Here is a 20,170-nt window from a genome sequence, read left to right as displayed (position 1 = left end):
TAGATGAGAAGACTGATACCACTCTCATGTCTGTACGGTAAATAAGAGGCTGATGCCAGCGGCTGGTTAGCTTAGCTTAGCATAACAAATGGAAGAGGGAAGCAGCTACCGTGGCTCAGCCTGAAGGTAACAGCATCAGCATCTCTACAGATTAAAAAACAAGAGACCAGATTTTGTTACTTTTAAGACAGAGCTAGGCTAGCTGTTCCCCCCTGTTTCCAGTCTTTATGCTAAGCTAAGATAACCATCTCTTGGCTGCAGCTTCATATTTAACGGACACATGAGTGGTATCGATCTTCTCATCTAACTCTTGGCTAAAGAAAGGACATAAGTGCATCTCTCAAAATGTTGAGCTATTCCTTTAAAGGAAGAGACAGATAATACAAGATATATGTATATAATTTGAGAACCTGTGTGCATATTGACAGACCAATCTGAAGTAAATCTTTTGGGTTTTGTTCATGAGCAATGAGCAAATAGCATCATTGGCTATGCGCATGATGTCACCATTAATCAGCCTGTGCATTATGTATTGCAGCCGTCAGATCACCAAAGCTTTCTTAATTCTCACATTTCCTTAAGTTGCTACGACACTCACTGTAAACATCCTTCACTGACGTTGCATTTTATGCATGCTCGAGGCGATGTTATAAATGAAGCAGTTCGCTAACGAGGTACTCGCACTATCACAAGTAATAATACTAATGTAGCACTGAAAGGCTCATCCCTCGTGAGAATATGCTCCCTGCCTAGATCTTTCTTTTACTTTTTATTTGCCTTCTCGATAGCTTGAACCTTAACCTCCAGATATGAGCATGACACATGTTTTCAGAGGCAGCTGGTCTTCCATTTCATGAGAGAAGTGTGCTTGTTCCTACAGAGGCCTGAGCTCAAATATCTCACACCAAAGCATCCTGGAGCTTCAGCCCACATCAGAGGGACGTCCCTGTGAGCTGCTTCATTTCATTAAACCCAGAATCTTGCGACTTAAGTGGCCAAACTGTCTCTACAGCAATAGAGACATCACATCGCCTCTTGATTGTCTGCTGAGCTTTACGTGCCCTGCATTCGCAACTTCATAGTATTCTGTTGCACGTCATGAATATCAGTCATTGTCTCTCGGGGTTTTGTAGACATCGACTTCATTTAAAGCTTCCCTCTGCACCCCTGGAGCTGTCAGCAAGAGTGCAATAACATTATACTTCCTTTTAATGTCATAACACTGTGATGTGTGTAACAACGGGGGAGCTTTGAGCATTAATTATTGAGCATAGAAAATGGCAATATATGCTACTAGAGGGACATTTATATCACCATAAATCAGATAAGTAAGCATACTGTAGTACACAGGGATTTGCCTGAACATGACATCAAAGGTTGCTTTATTGAACAATGTTTTAAGATCACACTTTGCTGTTCAGATACATATCATAATATAAATGCATAATGGTAGCTATAATACCTGTCTGTAATATACCACAGCAGCAATGCACAAATATGTCAAATGTCCTTCCAACCGCTGCTGTGCAGGTTTTGTATCATGTGATTTCCATGCATCCCTATTAATGTGACTGCAGTGACAATGTGATTATACAGCTTTTATGCGAAATGCCGGCTGAGTGATGTTTCATGGCAGGGCTGTATTCACCATGCAGGATTTTGCAGCAGCGATCGCTCACAGCCGCACACAGGCAGCGACATCAGAAGTGAATTTAGCTGTTTGTGCCTCCACGTTTGGGGATCCTGGGTGTTTGCATTAAAAAAATAGTTACATATTTTGGGCTAATTACGTTCATTTGCTTTGTTATCAAGAGTTACATGAGAGGATTGATACCACTCTCATGTTAGTAAACATGCTGCTGGAGCTAGCAGCTGGTTAGCTTAGCATAGCATAAAGGGTAGAAAGAGGGAAACAGCTAGCTTGGCTCTGTTCAAATGTACAAAATTTGCTTACCAGCACCTCTAAAGCTCACTTATTATCTTGTTATATGTTGTTTTCATATGTTTAATCCAATTTAAACAATAGCTTTATGTTATTTTTGGGAAACCTTTTTATTAACAGCACAGCTCATGAGCTAACAGATGAGATGTGAAGGAAGGAAGAGACTTAAATGAATAAGTCAACCTTTCTTTTGCTGACTGTCAGATAAAAAATTCATACCAGTCTCATGTCTGTCCGATTAATAGAAAACTGAAGCTAGTAGTTATTTTAGCTTAGCATAAAGACTGAAGACATGGGGTAACAGCTAGCCTGGGTCTGCCCAAAGGTAACAAACTCCACCTACTTGCATCTCTAAAGCTCACTAATAAAAATTGATCTCAGTTGTTTAAACTGTACAAAAACTGAGGTGTAAAAATAACAATTTGTGGGTTTACAAAATGGTTTATGTGTTAGAGTATGTGTTGGCCAGGACTAGTGACTTCCTAGATGTTGTCACTGTAATGTTCATTAGTAAGCTTTAGAGGTGCTAGTAGGTGAATTCTGTTAACTTTAAACAGATCCAGGCTAGCTGTTTCTGCTTGTTTCCAGTCTTCATGCTAAGATAAGATAACTGTTAAACATTTACTGGACAGGTATGAGAGAAATGTCAAGTTGTGGTTTTATTGATGTTTATGTGATGGATTATTTCTTGGCTTGGAGCAGTTGTAGCAACCAACAGTGATTGGCCAAGAAATAACCCAACACATTACCCCCCCATAAAACCACAACTTGACGTTTTTACACTTACATTTTTGTTACAAATCAGACATGTAATATGATGACGACATCTAACTTGTTAATCAGTTAACTTCAGAGGTGCTGGTTGGCAGATTTTATCACCCTTGGACAGAGCCAGGCTAGCTGTTTCCCCCTTTTTCAAGCCTTTATGCTAAGCTAAGCTAAGTGGCTGCTGGTCGTAGCTTCATATTTACATACAGACATGAGAGTGGTATTAATCCCCTTGCCTAACTCTCAGCAAGAAAGTGAATTATCGTTTTCCCCAAAATGTTGAACTATTCCTTTAGCGCACCTTTACTATCTGCACTCCCTGCTTTTGATTCTGAAGATTTTTTTTTTTTTTTTTTGGTGCCTGGCTTTTCTCCAGTTAACGGCATGACATGAGGGTAAACCACCTACCTGTGAACCCACTCTCACTGTAATATAACCAGTCAGAGCTTTGCTGTAGCCACATTTATAGCTCTGTGACAGCGGCATGGCCCTGAGTGTGATCTATTTATAACACACACATAAACTGTAGATGTGCTTGTACAGAGAGATTAAAAAAGAGCACTGAAATACAATCATGGCCTGACAAGGTGTCTGTCACACTGACGAGTTCATAAGCTGCAGTGCAAAAAAATACATATATCAGGACTTCTTGTGTTTCTTGGTACTCTAACCAAAAAATCAAAAAGTCTGTGCATATTGGTCACTCTAATCTGCAGCTGCAGCTGTACAGTTTAACATTAAGTTTAACTTTAAAACGAGCCAAGACAGCGTGATTAGAGGGAGAGACTCTGTTTGCTCTGATATAAGCCGTTCATAATGTGTCTTACAGATTATGTGAAACAAACATTTGTAAAAGTGTAAATATATTCTGTTAATAGGAGACACTTAAAAGGATGTGTAAATTGCCATCTCCACTGAGAGAAGAAACACTGTTGAATTATTAAATAAACATCTCATCTGACAAACAAGATTCTCGTCTGCTTCGCTCAGATATTGTTGGCTGTGGCAGGATGTTAAGTACGTCTCCACGGCAGAAAAGCTTCTTTCGCCGCTCTGCGTCCGGATGAGTTGAATTAGACGTGAATAACAAGCCAAATCTGATGCGCATGTTCAAGTGGATGTGAAGGTCTGTGTTTTCCTGCAGCAAACAGGAACTTTTTACTCATTTAGCTCAGTGTCCTCTAATGATGATCACACTCACTGTGGTTAATGGTGTTGCATGTAATGACAGCCTTGAGCCTCCATCTACTTATACAGAGAGCTTTATGCACCACAGGATCGGTTCCTTTAAATACGTCTTTTAAAAATAGAAGACAAACATAAATCAGTTTGAAGTCTTTTCAGATGTCTTGTACTTGAATATATTGTTTTTTTAACTATTATTGTTTGACATGATAGTTTCAGTGATCAAACTTCTCTCAAAGAAAGAATTAAAATTTAACTATTAGACTTGGTGAATAAAAAATCCATAAAACTTTTTTTTACCTCAAGAAAACTGTACTTTAAATTACCACGTACTTTCAACTCATATACTTTATACTCTATATAATAATATACTTTAATTTCATGCAATTATCCAATTTATCTACGTGTCTGTCAAAGACAGCAATCAGTGAAACGAGAGAAATTCAAACGGAAGATATTCTATGTTTTGTACAGGGTAAAAGTTTGATTTTGTCATATTTTAGAGATATTTTCTAATCATTAAAAACTAACTCTACTAAAGTTAGGCTGTAAAACGACCAAGATACACAACACAAATCTGCCTTTTTTTTTTTTTTACTGTGTATGGATATTGCTTTTACTGTGAATAAGACTGTGCTTCTGCAATGAGGAGTATGTTCATAATTCTACATGCTAAAACTGTAGTATCAAATGTGCAAATAGTTTGCCATTCCTGTGTTAAAAGAGTGTATGTGAATGCACATTTAAATCAATTTACTTAGTTTTTACCTTAAGAAATATGTACTTTGACACGTTATAACAAAAGTGTACTATAAAAAACAACAATTATTTAAGTTCAAATAATCAAATTCAAAAGGTATTTTCTTTGTTGTAGGATTTAGAGTTAGATTTTCCTTCATTTCATTAGAGTATAAAGAGCAAAAATATAATTTAGAGGTTTTATATTGGAGAATAATTTATTGGAAATTAGAATTTTACAGTTTTTAATGGTAATTACTTCAAAACTTTTGCTGCCAGTTTTATCATTTTTTTCTACAGTGATGGTTTTACAGTGAGAACTGAATGTTGTTTTGTCTACATTTCAGATATGCTCCCTTTTTTCTCCCTATGCTTGAATTAAAAATTGAGTTTCTAAATTTTTCCAACAGAGGACCCAACCGCCAAAATAAAAGTCGATAAATTATCCATAAAATTAATGTCAATTTGAATAATTGTTCTGTCTTTTCCCACAAAAAATCTGCACTTGTGATTAAAAAAGAAAGCAACTATTTAAAATGAAGAAATTCAAATGCATTTATGTTTTTGTTTTTTTTAGAGGTGAAAGTTAGATTTTTCCACATTTTAGAGATGTTTTCAAATGACGGGTAGAACTACAAAGACTATCAATGGCAAAAATCTGAAACTGACTCTAGAATAGTTTGTTGTATATTTCTGTCATATAGTTTAATGGTAACTGCTTGGAAATTTTTGCTGTCAGATTTTTGTAAGAGTATGTTAATTACAAGAATTTCTCACAAAGTAAAACCTTACCTGCGAAAATATTAACTTAACCCAATGCTGTGTCACATTGCCAAGAAACTGAAGATTTCCTACAACGGTGTGTACTACTCCCTTCAGAGAACAACACAAACAGGCTCTAAACAGAGTAGAAAGAGAAGTGGGAGGCCCCGCTGCACAACTGAGCAAGAAGACGAGTACATTAGAGTCTCTAGTTTGAGAAATAGACACCTCCCAGGTCCTCAACTGGCAGCTTCATTAAATAGTACCCGCAAAATGCCAGTGTCAACATCTACAGTGAAGAGGCGACTCCAGGATGCCGGCCTTCAGGGCAGAGTGGCAAAGAAAAAGCCATATCTGGACTGGCCAATAAAAGAAAAAGATTAATATGGGCAAAAGAACACAGACATGGGACAGAGGAAGATTGGAAAAAAAGTGTTTGGACGGACGAATCGAAGTTTGGTTCACACAGTTGTTTGGATCACCAAGAAGAACATTTGTGAGACGCAGAACAACTGAAAAGATGCTGGAAGAGTGCCTGACGCCATCTGTCAAGCATGTTGGGGGTAACGTGATGGTCTGGGGTTGCTTTGGTGCTGGTAAGGTGGGGGATTGGTTCAGGGTAAAAGGGATTTTGAATAAGGAAGGCTATCACTGCATTTTGCAACGCCATGCCATACCCTGTGGACAATGCTTGATTGGAGCTAATTTCATCCTAAAACAGGGCAATGACCCAAAGCACACCTCCAAATTGTGCAAGAACTATTGAGAGAAGAAGCAGGCAGCTGGTATTCTATCTGTAATGGAGTGGCCAGCGCAGTCACCAGATCTAAACCCCATTGAGCTGTTGTGGGAGCAGCTTGACCGTATGGTACGCAAGAAGTGCCCATCCAGCCAATCCAACTTGAGGGAGGGGCTTCTAGAAGCGTGGGGTGAAATTTCTCTAAATTACCTCAACACATTAACAGCTAGAATGCCAAACGTCTGCAATGCTGTAATTGCTGCAAATGGAGGATTCTTTGACGAAAGCAAAGTTTGAGGGAAAAAAATATTATTTCAAATACAAATCATTATTTCTAACCTTGTCAATGTCTTATATTTTCTATTCATTGTACAACTCATGGTGGGAAATAACAGTGTGACTTTTCATGGAAAACACAAAATTGTCTGGGTGACCCCAAACTTTTGAACGGTAGTGTATATATATATATATATATATATATATAGTTTTATTTCATTCCCCTTGAAACAAATACCACAATCAAAAAGAAAAAAAACATCATGTGGTCCACAGTATTACAAGTGGTTTTCATATCTGACCACTAAGAACATAATGGACAATTTAAAAAAAAAAAAAAAGGAAGCTGGTGCTGTATGTGTAAACTGGATCGCAACTGATGCATCTCCATATGACGTCAATGCTTTGTACGTGTTTTAAAACCTCCAGTGTTTTTTAAAAGCCTAAGAAAATGTCACTCTTGACTGCCTCTGCTCGTCTCCTGAAATGGTCACTTCATCGCTTTCCTTCATTAAGCAGTCAATTTGGCAACATGTATGTTCAAATACATCCTTTCATCACCCATAAAGCATGTTTTCAAAGTACAGTAAGGCTTTCCAACACATTTGGGCAAAGGCATTTTTAGTGTTAAATGCTTTGATGTGGCCTATTTCCTCTCTGCATCAGATTCCCATCACCGGAGGTGAAATCAACACTCATCTCTTCACACTGGGTGGCCCAGTGCTGTCCACAGCTGTGACAATTGAAATGTGCAATTCCACCAGGGTCTTTCAGGCCTCAGCGAGCGTTTTATCCTGTAAGGCTTTTTTCCACTTCAGTCAGGCTCACAGCTACAATCTATGACAAACTGGATTATCCACGGGCAAATTCCATCAATTGAGAGCGAGTGAATTACACTTAGGGTCAGTGCATTCGGAGAGCAATGTGTATTGCTTTATTCCCTGACTGTCCATCTGAGCTGGTGACTGCGATGTAAATGGTTTTCATGCAAAGAGGTCGGCTAGATTTAACACATCAAATGATCAAAAGGATGCTGGTCAAACTACCTGGTGGACTTCAGGAACTACCTAAACTGATGTGTCACTTACAATATTGTACAAGCCAAGAAACAAGTGTCAAGTGTTAGATTTTAAATTATAATCCTTAAGATTTTCATGAATTCAGACCCCTTTTTTGATACTCTGTGTGGTCTGCAATTTTTTAGCGACACCCATTCAGTGTAAACAAATTATTATCCCCCTATGTAGTGGTTTTCTTTGTTAGTGGTGGAGCCATTTTCAAGCTATGCTAAAATCCCTTGACAGGAAATGAGGTAAGCATGTAATACTGCACTTTTAACTACATCCCACTGACATCAGCCTCACTCTGTGATTTCCATTCATGTGTTTTTGTGCGCATTTTCAAATTGCACATTAAAAACTCCCAACTGGAAAGCGAGAATTGAAATTTACATTATCTATTTGCATCGTCCTCGTCTGGTTTAATGGCAGCTGGCGGAAGAATTAGCGCCACCAAGTGTTTATCCTGACGCATCCGACTCCTAATGTTCACATCAGGGTAGTGGATGGAAGGTGCATTAATGTAAAGTTATGATGGTACTGACACAAGACTGTTTGAAGGTTGAGACTTGAGTTAAGATTAGATTTTGAGTAAGTTAAGGTTTAGGTAACGTGTACAACCCTGAAGCTGGGACACTGTGTGAAACATAAAAATGTAATCATTTGCAAACAAAATGTGTTTGCAGACAATGATTTTTCAAAGTGTAGCATAGTTTATTAGTATCATCCTTTATCCAATCATGTGTTCACAAAGAGGTGAACCTCGCTCCATCCTCTGAGAACCACTGAGCCTTTCCAGGATGCTCATTTCATACCCAATCATGATACTATCAACTGTTACCAATCAACCTGTTTACCTGTGGAATGATCCAAACAGGTGTTTTTGGAGCGTTCCACAACTTTCTGTTGTTGCTCCTGTTCCAACTTGTTTGAAACTTGTTGTTGCATCAAATTCATAATAAGCAGATATTTACAAAAATCAATGAAGTTGATGAGGTCAAGCATTAAATATATTGTCTTTGTACTGTTTTCAATTGAGTGTACGTCAATAACAATTAGCAAATGATCATATTCTGTTTTATTTATGTTCTACACAGCGTCCTAACTTTTTTGGAAATCAGGGTTGTAATATTCAGATAAAGGTGGTGGGTGAAACTGCACGTTGCTGGAAAAATGTGATGGAAAACGGCTAAAATATGGACCCATTTATTAAAGCAACAGTTCGTTCGGCCGCACTGTTAACAAATTCAACAGCTGCTCTTCTGCTGTATTTCCGACAAAGTAGCTGCTCATCGAGCGTTTGCTGTCGGATCGAAATCCCACTTGCTGTTACCACGGAAACCACGGCTTTTGCCGAATCAAGCAGGACTGAAATCTTAAGGATTATAACTTCGACTGGCCACTGTGAGGCTACCTTTGTCCTTCACAGTGATCTGGCACCAAATAAGGGTACAACAAACTCATTTAAAAGAGTACTTAACCAATGTGATCCTGTCTCACCCTGACTGTCACATTAAGGCAAAATAACACAACTGTCTTAAAAAAAAAAGCAGATGCCACCGTTCACTAATGCACTGTTCTAAGGCGAGTCATCCGCAGAGCTCAGCAGAATACTGTTGCAACGACAGAAATACAGCAAATGAAGAAGCGACAGGATCACAGCAGTGTTTACAGGAAGACAGAAACCATCTTGGCACCCAGGCCGCTTAGAGCGACAACATTCTGGACTTCACTTTCGAATTCACATTGTTTTGTCTTGGAAGCAGGAAATGATCAGACACACTGCAGGAAATTTGACAGTGGAGAAGGCAGAACTCGGTCTCTCGGTGTGGTTTCGCCGACTCTCATCAAGTGCTTCTTGTCAAGTTGTCGCTGCTGCTTAGTTTTGAGATGTTTTCTTTTTCCCTCGCTCAGCTCTTTTTCTTTGTACAGCTACACCTCATTAATCTCAGTCAGCACCAAGAGGGAAACAATGACATGAAAAGAAGGTGGCAAGCAGTTAAAAAAGAAACATACTCTGACAAATGTAATAGCTCACAGCAGAACACCCTGAAATATCAATGAAATATTCATAAACGAAAGAAATGTGGAAGTGGTGAAGAGGAGTTCATGCTCATGGAGGTCCAGCCAATAGGGGGGGCAGGCCAGGATTGATCAGTCTAAGTCCACAGCAGCAGAGCTCAGGTTTCCAGCTCTCACACTATGTACTGGTACACATCTGCCTTGCCGTGGTCGGGCGCTGCAAACGGGTTCAGCCAGGCTATAGAGAACGGATGGCCAAACACCACCTTCATATTCATCCACTTTGACTTCTTGGCCCATCTTCTCTCCTCCTTCTTGAGCTGTTCGATACCCTGCAGGCGCAAGATGTAACAAACAGGAGAAGATGTGAGTCTCAAAGCTGATGTATGTCTGAACATACAGCTGCGTATTTAAAGTTTAAAGCACCAGCGGAAAATAAGCGGAGCAAGGGATTAAAAATTAAACATGTTTTGCATCCTTTTGTTTGTCTCTCGGAGGTCTTAATCAGGGTTAGGTGACTCACTCTCATGTCTAAGAACAGCACACATACACACAGACACATGAAGATGCACCAGCAGGGTAGAGTACTGTAAGCCATATTAGATTGAAAGTGACTGAAATAGATGATCTTTGTCGTGAATATTACACTGTGAGTCACCGTCGTGGGTGGTTTGAGCACATACATTATGAGAAAATGCACTAATCTCTACCTGCCTGGAGGCTGTAAGTGAATTAACTGCTCCTATTTACATCTGCGCTCTGACTTAGTGAACAACAGACAGTATGAATTTATGACTTATTTTAGGAAGTCTAGAGCTACTATACGAACTTTAGAAGTACACACACATTGTGTTGTCGGTTAAACTGACCCTGCAGTGTGTCTGGTGTTCCTCGTTATATTATTATGATCGACTTTTTTGTTTGATTTTATGATTTTATTAATGAGTAGAGCATAGAGAGATGACAGGAAGTTAAGTAGGAGAGATTTATGGTTGATTTTCAGGAATTCAGACCTCGGTTTAGATGCTATTTCTTATCAGCTTTTTTCCAGCAACAGCCATCAAATGTATTTAAATTCAGAATAATTATCTTTCTATATGTGTTTAATGGCAGATTCTATTCACAAGCACAAAACAAGTCTGTAACTTTATCTCAGTGATATCACTGTTTATCGCTGATGCTGTTACTGCTAATGCAACCTAACATCTCTGTTTCAATGGTGTGAACAACTTGAGGCCAGACTTGTGCATAATGCCAAATAACCTCTCCGTCATTTCTAAAATAACGATAAAGTGCAGGATCTTGTGGCACAATATGTCCAATATTATCTCAGCCTTTGGACTCAATGTCTCCGAGGTAATATAATCACCTCTTTTGCTGCAAGAGAGGTTGAATGCACTTATTATAAGTTGTTTTGGACCGAGTGTCTGCCAAACAAATGTAATGAAATAAACTATTACTCTAACTTTGTTAGCTTCAAATGTTTGCTGGAGTCCATTGGCTGCTTTTTTAAAATATATTACATTAAACCAATGCTAAATTCACATGCTTCTTAATCATGAAGGTGCTTGTAAGTGATGCAAGAGCTCACTCCTCAATTCTCTGATTATTGGGCTAAAATATTAAAATGCTTTTGATGCAACAACTACTTCCAACTAATTTTAGGCTGAAAATGTATAAATACAGTGGATACAAATACAAATGAGCCTGACCGCTGTTTCGGTGAGGAAATGTCTTTTGTAAGGTGGAGTGAACGTTGCAGCAGCCTGCAGGGAAGGTCAGAGCCAGCGCAGCTCATTTTCCAAACAGCTGGTAGGATTTAGCGACTTGCTCAAAGGCACTTCAGCTGGGTGGAGAGTGGCTGCCGGAGGCTCGGACGCCAATTCTCCAAATTAAAAGACAATTTCCCCTCTTCTCTCCCCCTCCCGACTGCCTAAACCCAACCCGTGGTGCAACTGAAAGTCTGCGTGGAGGAGGTGGAAAGATGCAGGGGTGACGTCACTGCTGCTTTCACTCACCGTCTCATCGGTACAGATGGAGTGGACCTGAGTCCCAAACATGACGGCAGTGAAGATGAGGAAGAGGAGGCCCTCAAAGCAGAGGATGATGAGGAGGATGACAGTGGCTGGTGGGGAGAAGTTACTGCACTCTGGAGAGGGAGGAAGAGCAGAGAGAGAAAGATTTGTCACATTAGTTAATGCCGGGTACACGAACAATATGGTCAGCTCTAACGAGAGATAAGCAAATTAATAATGAAGGAAAAAATATACAAAGCTTTCTATTATCATTTTTAAGAAAGCAGTCTCTTGGGGGTATAATCAGCCATATTTTCACAAAAGTACAGCCCCTGCACCAGTTTATTACTTACTTGTCCAGTCTTCTTCAATGCAGAAAACAAAATGGAAGGCCACCAAGATTAACGCATGGAAGGATATTAGTGCAATATACATCTGTGGAAAAAAATTAAATAAAAGAGTAAATGAAGCATAGATTTAGTGTCAAGACTTCTTTTAAAAAGTTGCATTTTACTTGATTTTCTGCATTTTATGGAATCTATTTTTACCTATATCTTATTATTTTATGCTGTGATTTGATGCCTTATTCTTATAATATTATTATTATTATTATTATTATAACTATATTCCACACTGAATATATTCAAATAAGCTTTGCAAGATTTCTACAGTAAATATATTGAATCTGAGTTTAAAGACTCACCGTGAAGAGCACAAAGTATTTCTGGTTGTTCTCTCCGACGCAGTTGTTCACCCAGGGACAGTGGTGGTCCATCTTTTTGATGCAGCGTTTGCACACACTGAGGACACACACACACACACACATATAATGAGGACGGAAAATATGGAGGCTACGTTGAGGTATATTTAGCTATTGCCAGAGTAAATCAAAACACAAAATGACACAAACTAACTCTCAGTGCTCCTTCAGCAGCTTAATTCACTCACATGTTGACACTGACTGATGTGAGAGACTGTAACAGACCGCTCTCAGTCATGGAGGCTGGACTGTGTCTGTCAGTGTGTGTAGAGTGTGTGTGACGGGTTATTTATCTCGCAGAACTGCCGCTGTGAAAACTCAAGCAAGGTCTGGCAACTCACACTCTATCATCTGATGAAGCAGGAAGTCTTACCCAGTCTGTCCGTGTGCTTTGTTTACCAACTTTCTGAGGCAAATACACATTTAAAAGCAGCCACCCTGTGTGTAAGATATTACTCTTATGGGTCAATGGAGACAAGTGTATCATCGCACTGTATCATCTGCACCACCCACAAGGATGACTAATAATAGTCAGCAAAGAATAAATCTGTTTCATTCAGACTCACACCCATTCTTGCCTCTGAGGCCGAGTGACTCACTGGCTTTACAATTCAATTACTCTGCAGTGTTTTTGTGCTTTTCACGCCTGGAGATCCCAGGGATGAGCAGCCACAGAGGGAACTCCTTATTGTCAGGCTGCAGAGCCTGCAGGGAAATGCTTCACAGCTACTCTACAGCCACACGGGGGGAGCAGGAGAACCGGTGCAGGAACAAACACAGATGAGCAGAGGAGTCCCCCAGCGATAGACTCATCAGGACTTTGCTCTGTAAGGTGCAGACTTCAGCAGCACACTCTCCCCGCCCAGACCCACATCTTTAAAAGTTGCAGAGTCTGCAGTGGGAACTGTAATCTTTCCTATAATCTACACACTCACGCGGAGTGCTGTACCTGCAGTGGTGAGCTCTGTCGGGCTTGATGCTGCAGCATTTGGGACACTTGTACACCACCTGTCCTGGCTTGAGCTGCAGGCTCTCTATGAATTCTTTGGTAGCGTTCCCTTTAGGCACGGCTCCCTGAGAGAGAGAGAGAGGAGGGAGAGATGCGGTGGTGAGGAATTCAGTTGTAGCTTCTCTCACTGCGGATTTTTTTTACAGCGTTTCTGAGTCGTTAATTTGGCTGCGAGTTCTTTAATGATGGAAATTTACACACACAGCAAACAAATTGAAGAAAAATGTATGATTTGGATTAAACACTCAACAGCTGTTTTGCTTGTATTTGTCTGTCTGTGCATATGTCTGTATGTCTAACCCTTCATGGGTTAATAAACATTGATTACAGCCTATAAATGATTCATTTTTTCCTTTGGTCCAGTAACCAATCTGCTATTCAAAGTCTGACTGACCGGGTCTGTGCACATCGCCTTGGCGTGAGAGGCGAGGGCGAGGAAAGCGAGTCCGTTGAAGATCACCCCGTTGAAAAGGCTGTAGAGAACGTTCTTGGCAGGCAGCAGCATGACGAACACCACCACAAACTCGGCGTAGAAGACCAGGAACCAGGTGATGACGCCGCACACGATGCCGCAGCCGTCGCGGATGAACCACATGGTGTCAGAGCCGGAGCGGGGCGGGGGAGGGGCGCAGTGCTCGGGCCTCAGGTAGCCGGCTTGCCGCTCGATGTCCCTGGTGCGGTGCGCCGGGCTCTTCATCCTACAGCGTCCGTGGCTCCGGCCGCATACTGTGAGGAGTGATGAGAGGCAGATGGAGAGGAAGAGGGGGAGCAGAGAGATGGGCCGAAAATGAAAGAAGAAGGGAATTAGAGAATTAGGTGCGGGATCTGGAGTGACGGCATCTTGATAAGGGAAGGTGTTAGCATAGGGCTGCAACTGACATTTATTCTCACTATCAATTAATCCTCTGATTACTTTCTGGATCAGTCGTTTGGTCTATAAAATGTTTTCCCGCAGTCTGAGGTGACGCTTTCAAAACAACTGTTTTTTCTGACCTCCAAACCAAAACCACAAAATTATAGATTTATTATCATGTCAGACAAAGAAAAAATGCAAACATTTGAGAAGCTGGAACAGGAGAACGTTTGTCAATCAGTCAAATATTAAAATAACTGCACAGTAATTTCCTGTCAATCAACCAATCAACTGATCGTAAGTTTCCTGTCCCCATTACAGCAACATAAGTGTGAGAGTTCCTTCCCACAATAATTAAGACTCTGTAAGCCATCTAATAGGTTCTCTACATCCTTGAGGAATATAAACAGAGATAGGAACTAATAAGACAGTGAATCAGCAAATGAAGTTGAGGACAATACTCGAGAGGAAGCATTAACTGAAGGAGGAACAAGCGCTGACTGGTCCAATCCCAACAGGCTCCTCTCACGGCAAAAAGAAGAGACTGCTGTTGGATTCAGAAACTCGAAACAACACTTCAACACAGCCTACACATTTATCCTGACCCGCACTGACTGTGTGTCCAGCTCTGTTTGGATTCGAGGCTCATGAATAAGCCATTGAGCAGGTCTGAGTGTGGGCAGACAGAGATGATGCGACTTCAAAGGGGACAAAATGTCAGAAAACCAAAAATAGGCCTCACTGTAATATGCAGATAACACAGAGTGGAATATATCACCTTATGCCCAGAGGGTGGCTGGAGCTCCTCACTAAAACCTAAGCTTATAACGAGTAAAATCAAATTGCTTGGTCGTTCCTGAGGATTCAATCTATCCATTAGGCTTAACCGAGCGATAGCCTAATCTTATTTTATGTCCGTATTAATTAGGGCTTAGCCAATGATCCTGGCAGTTAAACATGCTTCCCCAGAGGACAGCACTTTAATCAGAATGATACGATATGGCGTTCCAACGGCATGTTTGGGATGAAGAATTAATCAACGCCATCTCTGGGTTAAACTAAGACATCTCATGGTCCATTATGGCAAAAGTTCAGATCAAGCATCTTTCCCGCCTTCGTATGCTTCCAATTCCCTCAAGATCAACCTGCTGAAGACATGCACCCTCCTGTGTTACCACCGATCCAAACGCTTTTCTTTCACCTCATCTCAGCCTGTGAGTTTAATTTTCTGTTGTGGAATAAATGACAGCATGGCAGCATAACAATGACTGAAGAGTTTACTTTGAACCTTTTAAGCCATGCTAGCTGCATGGACGACAACCTCAGTCTGGTGCTCCAACACTTTCATCTCAACAACAATTTGATGGATTACAATGACATTTTGTCTAGACATTCATGGCCCCCAGAGGATGAATCTTACTGACTTTGGTGATCCTATAACTTTTACTCTAGCACCACAATGAGGTGACATTTGAACAGATGGATCGCCATAAAATTTGCTACACACCAGAGTTTTTTGTTATCTGGAAATCACATTTTTTTTGTTTTTTTTTTTGGAAATCTTCCAGGACATAGAGAATGGTACCAAACGCTGCTACATACTCAGGATGAATTATAATAACTTTGGTGATTTCTGAACTTGTTCTCCAGCACCACCACCAGATCAAAGTTATAATTAGTCAGATACTTTGGTTTGTGAGCAAATGCCTGCAAAACTAATGACACTTCCATCAGCCTCAGCTGTACTTAGTGCTAATTAGCTACTGTTAACATGGAAACACGCTCAACTAAGACAGTGATATGGTACACTTTACACCTGCTAAACATCAGCATGTTAGCATTGTCATTGCGAGCGAGTTAATATGCTTATGTTAGAATTATGCTCAAGCATTGTTGTGCTTAAATGCAGCCCCACAGAGCTACAGGACTCATGAGATCTGTTTATGATGTTGCTGGAGGTGATCTTTGTTTCAACTCTCTTCTAAACCATTGAGAGTACAGAATACAACACACAGCTTTTGTACACTTGCCTTCTACAACGATATAGCGGTCACTTGAAAACTAACCTTTTTTGCTTTACAATAGGAAAAACAAATACGGAAACGATAGGGATGATAAAACCCTGCCAAGAATTGCACAATGAGCGCCACTCAACAGGTCTTGAAATGAAAACTGGAGGTAGTCAGGTTCAGGTAGCACTCCCAGCCTGAGATCATTGATGGCAGCAGTGAACGTCTACGGGGGTTAGTTCCCAACAACCGGAACTAATCCACCTGTGTGACTGCAAACTTGCCTGCAAACAAACTCTGAAAACAGAGTCGGGGGCGTTGTCTTGTTAAAAATGCACTTCCTGCTTGGAATGACCTTTCTAAAATACTGTATGACTGACCCAAACCCTGCTGCGCAGCCCCTTGACCCTTTTCACCACACTTGTCATCACACAGCAGGAGCTGGGCGCTCCGGGAGGCCACGCTGGAGGTCTGGTGTACGTTCAGCTCTCACTTTCTCGAGAAGCCTGGGGTTATTGTACCATCTGCCTCAGCACCAGTGGCACTAAACAGCAAAAGTATGTATATCTGCACAGATACTGTAAATAAATAAATTAATTAATTAATACAATTTCCCTTTTATGCTTCTTTATACTTTTACATCACTACAAAAAACTTCAACTTCAGCTCATTCATAATGGAAAGTTGTATAAAACACAGCTGACTACATTCGACCAGCTCTCAGATCTCTGCACCAGTGTAGCTGTCAATGTGTCAGTGAATAGTGAAAATAACGACTAAATGAAAAATAAGTTTAAATTACTGGTGCTGATCTGTAGATCTGTGAATGTTTTAGGACCAGAAAACATCTCTTGCTGTCTTCCACCATAATCACCCTCTCAGGTTGTCTATTAGCATTGTGCTAACTGCTCTCAGAGTTCAAACTAAACCTGGAGAAGCTGCATTTAGTTGCCACTTTTAAATCCAGGCTATTCACTACAGCTGACTGAACTGAAACTCAACATCTTTCTTTATCTAATATCTACGTTCTTAATTTATGATGCTTTAAAAAAGCATTTTAAAGGGCCTTTGTGTATTTAAACATGCTCTATACAAATACACATGCTTGCTTTAAATTATTGGTGTCAGCAGTATAGTTTGTAGAGACTATGCAAATTAAAATCTTAAAAAAAAAAATTATATGTAATGCTTTGTTAAAGAATAAAACTACCTAACAGTATATTGTAGGTGAAATTAGGTCAACCATGACAACCTACAAAATACACATACTGCTCAGTAACAGAAATCCCTTAATATAACACCTTACGAGGGGTATTAACTCATTTCTTGTAGCCAAATGGGGACAATTATAATGTGAAGCACAACTTTAGTGAGGTTACAATCCCAATGTGAAAATGATCGCATCCTCTGATCAATCAAAATGTAAGAAAAGTGGCAAAAAACAACATGTGCTAAACAGGTTTTGTTTTACTGATCCAGCTAACTGTCATTAATTCATGTGCCCGTTTGCCAGTATAGATCAGACTCAGCTGGTGGGAGCTGCCCAGTTCAAGAAAAACTTGTCCTGTGTGTGTGTGTGTGTGTATGTGTGTGTGTGTGTGTGTGTGTGTGTGTCAGTATCAGTGGTGACGATACAGGCGGCTGGTAAAGTAATTGTTATGTAGACTGCTTTAAACATTTCAGTCTATCAGAGACAAAGAAGCTTTGATGACCCTAAAAACTGGAGAATGATGCTATAGACTTGACTGACTTGATTGTAACAGAAACACATGACAGAACAGCCCCAGCGTTGTTAAGAGTTGTCGTACTGTTTGCCAAACTGAAATGCCACCACTGTAACATTAGATACAGTATGTGAAAATGCCAGATTCATCAAACTGATACTGATCAGGTATCAGTGATCTATTCAATTTAATTCTATGTTTATGTCCACGTGCCGCACACATGAAAGGATGATCCCAGTCTCAGTCGCAGATACATTTCACCCCCTGCTGAGTTGATCATCAATATATTATGATTTCACTTGATCAATAATCTCAATTGGCAACGCGGAAAGCAAAACTTTGTAGACTTAAGACATAGCGATGATAAAGGTGGCCGTAACCTGTGAATGTTTGGTGTTTTCTGCTTGAGAAATGACTGAAATGATGGATCATCAGAGTCGATGCTATGGATGGATCAACTGGTGAATCCACTATCAGCACAGACGCCAACTCTCAGACCAGCAGACCACCACAGGAGCATCCTGTCAGAGAGGCGGTTCTGGTCTCCAAACTTCATTCACTTCTAACTCAAATGTGGCTCTGAATAAAACATCTGAGGCTTTACCTTGCGAGATGTTTGACTCTAATTATTTCAGTTCCAAAGTAGCACTAGAATGAACACATGGATGCTCTTTTTGACCTTTGACCTTGTTTCAGTGGAGGATGAAGACGAGCTAAAAATGTTGGGAAACTTAACAGTCAAGGTCTAGGATATTAAAATCTAGGATCTAGATCTAGGATATTAAAATCTCTGAAGTGCCTCTGAATCAGGGGGCCTGTTCACCTTACCATAACTTAAAGATTGGCAGTGCCTAGACAGTTAGTATGGCATTGTAGGGCTATAATTAATACACTTCCAGAGACCGCTAAAACACTTACACCGACCAGGAAGTAACTCTGCAATCTGGGGCAAGATATCTGAATTTCCTTTAGTTGACAGCTGATAAATCACACAATGTGCCTTACATTCAACTTCAAGCGTAACACTGACGCTAGTTTTCTAACAACATACCTCGCAGTCTCCTGTCTTGTCGGCAAAAGTTTCTTGAGGTCCTTGCGTGTTTTCGAGGCGCTGGAAGTTAAAAGCTGCCTAAACAAGCGTCTCCTCCGCCGCTGCGTCTGTTAGCACAAGCCCGGCTAACCTCACTGATCTGCGGACAGCTTTTCTCCACAGCTCCGCGGCTCGGCTCCCGCTTTTACAGCCGCCTCGGTTTCGACGAGGGGTTAATCCGCCCGTTCGTATGCTAACTACCGCGGCGGACCAAGCCTTAAAACAGGGGGTTGCCCAACTACTTCGGAGCTTCCTTCTCTTTTAGATCCAGAAAGCGTTGCTGGCAGTGGGACAACAGAACGTAGAGCTGAACCAGGAAGTCCGATACTCTCTCCCGTGATGTTTGGGCGTTTCGCCCTGTGCTGAGTCTATCAGGCAGCACTTTCTCCCAGGTCCAATCAGTCAAATTATGATGTGAGACAAACGCCAGCTTCCATATGAGGATAGTTTAATTAATTCGTCTCTCTGAAATACTGAAATATGAATCTGGAGTTTTCCGTGCATATCCCAATCTAAAATCAAGCTAAGAGGACATTATGATGTTCTTCTTTAAAAAGCCTATAAAAGTAATTGTTCAGTAGTGACCATGGTGCTTAACAATAGATGTTAGACTGATTTACTTCCATTTTCCTTTTTTTATTCTCTCTGAACCAACTGTCTATTCATCATGACAAAGACAAGTTCCACTTGTCTCCACGCAAAAGTCCCCAGTATGCGGCCACAACTGCCTGAAAGTCATAACTCAGGGTTTCATATTAGATTTTGCATCAGGTCTTGTGGCTGCAGTGGAAATATGAGAAATGACCAGGGATCTGTTATAGGGATGCCAGTGCACTGTAAACACCAAACAGAGCAAAACTGATTCAAAAAGTGTAATTTCAGTAGAGGCTACATGCAGATAAAAACAATAGAAACGTCTCTGACTGGTCAGATTTTATTAAGAGTTAGCGTTAATCGCCAGAATAAGTTGTGTGTTTGTGGCAACACATATTAATGGAGTATACACGCACAGAAAAGTTATCTTAAAGCGGTGTCCCAATTGTTTTCGATACCCCCCACCTATTGGTCAAATATTTTATCTATGACTGGCTGCACCGGTTGGACGGGGTCTTAATTTACAAGCTGGAGGAAGCGGGACATCCGGGTGAGCAAAGCGGGCAAACCCGCGATTATTTTTTTATTGTTTTTTTATTCGTCGCCTCTTGATGACGTAAAAGAAG

At 40.6% G+C, this 20,170-nt stretch overlaps 1 protein-coding gene across 1 annotated transcript; it reads right to left on the bottom strand.

Annotated features, from left to right (window-relative positions):
- Window positions 1-8,482: 8,482 nt before the first annotated feature.
- Window positions 8,483-19,249, bottom strand: zdhhc3b (zinc finger DHHC-type palmitoyltransferase 3b). Its single transcript, XM_041955477.1, has 7 exons — window positions 18,912-19,249; window positions 13,669-14,000; window positions 13,215-13,339; window positions 12,209-12,305; window positions 11,859-11,940; window positions 11,509-11,639; window positions 8,483-9,822 (listed from the first exon to the last, which is right to left on the bottom strand). Exons 2-7 carry the CDS (start codon window positions 13,969-13,971, stop codon window positions 9,664-9,666), a joined length of 897 nt encoding a protein of 298 aa, XP_041811411.1. The 5' UTR covers window positions 13,972-14,000; window positions 18,912-19,249; the 3' UTR covers window positions 8,483-9,663.
- Window positions 19,250-20,170: the final 921 nt, after the last annotated feature.

Source organism: Chelmon rostratus, chromosome 16 (genome assembly GCF_017976325.1).
Source record: "Chelmon rostratus isolate fCheRos1 chromosome 16, fCheRos1.pri, whole genome shotgun sequence".
In the NCBI taxonomy this organism is placed as follows: Eukaryota; Metazoa; Chordata; class Actinopteri; order Chaetodontiformes; family Chaetodontidae; genus Chelmon; species Chelmon rostratus.
The sequence above is the reverse complement of the archived record's forward strand: the minus strand, read 5'-3'. Positions and strand labels throughout refer to the sequence as shown.

Excerpts from the sequence above, each read along its gene's own strand:
- zdhhc3b (XM_041955477.1), bottom strand. The coding sequence starts at position 13,971 with ATGAAGAGCCCGGCGCACCGCACCAGGGACATCGAGCGGCAAGCCGGC. Across the intron at positions 13,340-13,668 it reads AGGCGATGTGCACAGACCCG|GGAGCCGTGCCTAAAGGGAA; the intron begins GTCAGTCAGACT and ends TCTCTCTCTCAG. Across the intron at positions 9,823-11,508 it reads CCATCTGTACCGATGAGACG|GGTATCGAACAGCTCAAGAA; the intron begins GTGAGTGAAAGC and ends TTGCGCCTGCAG.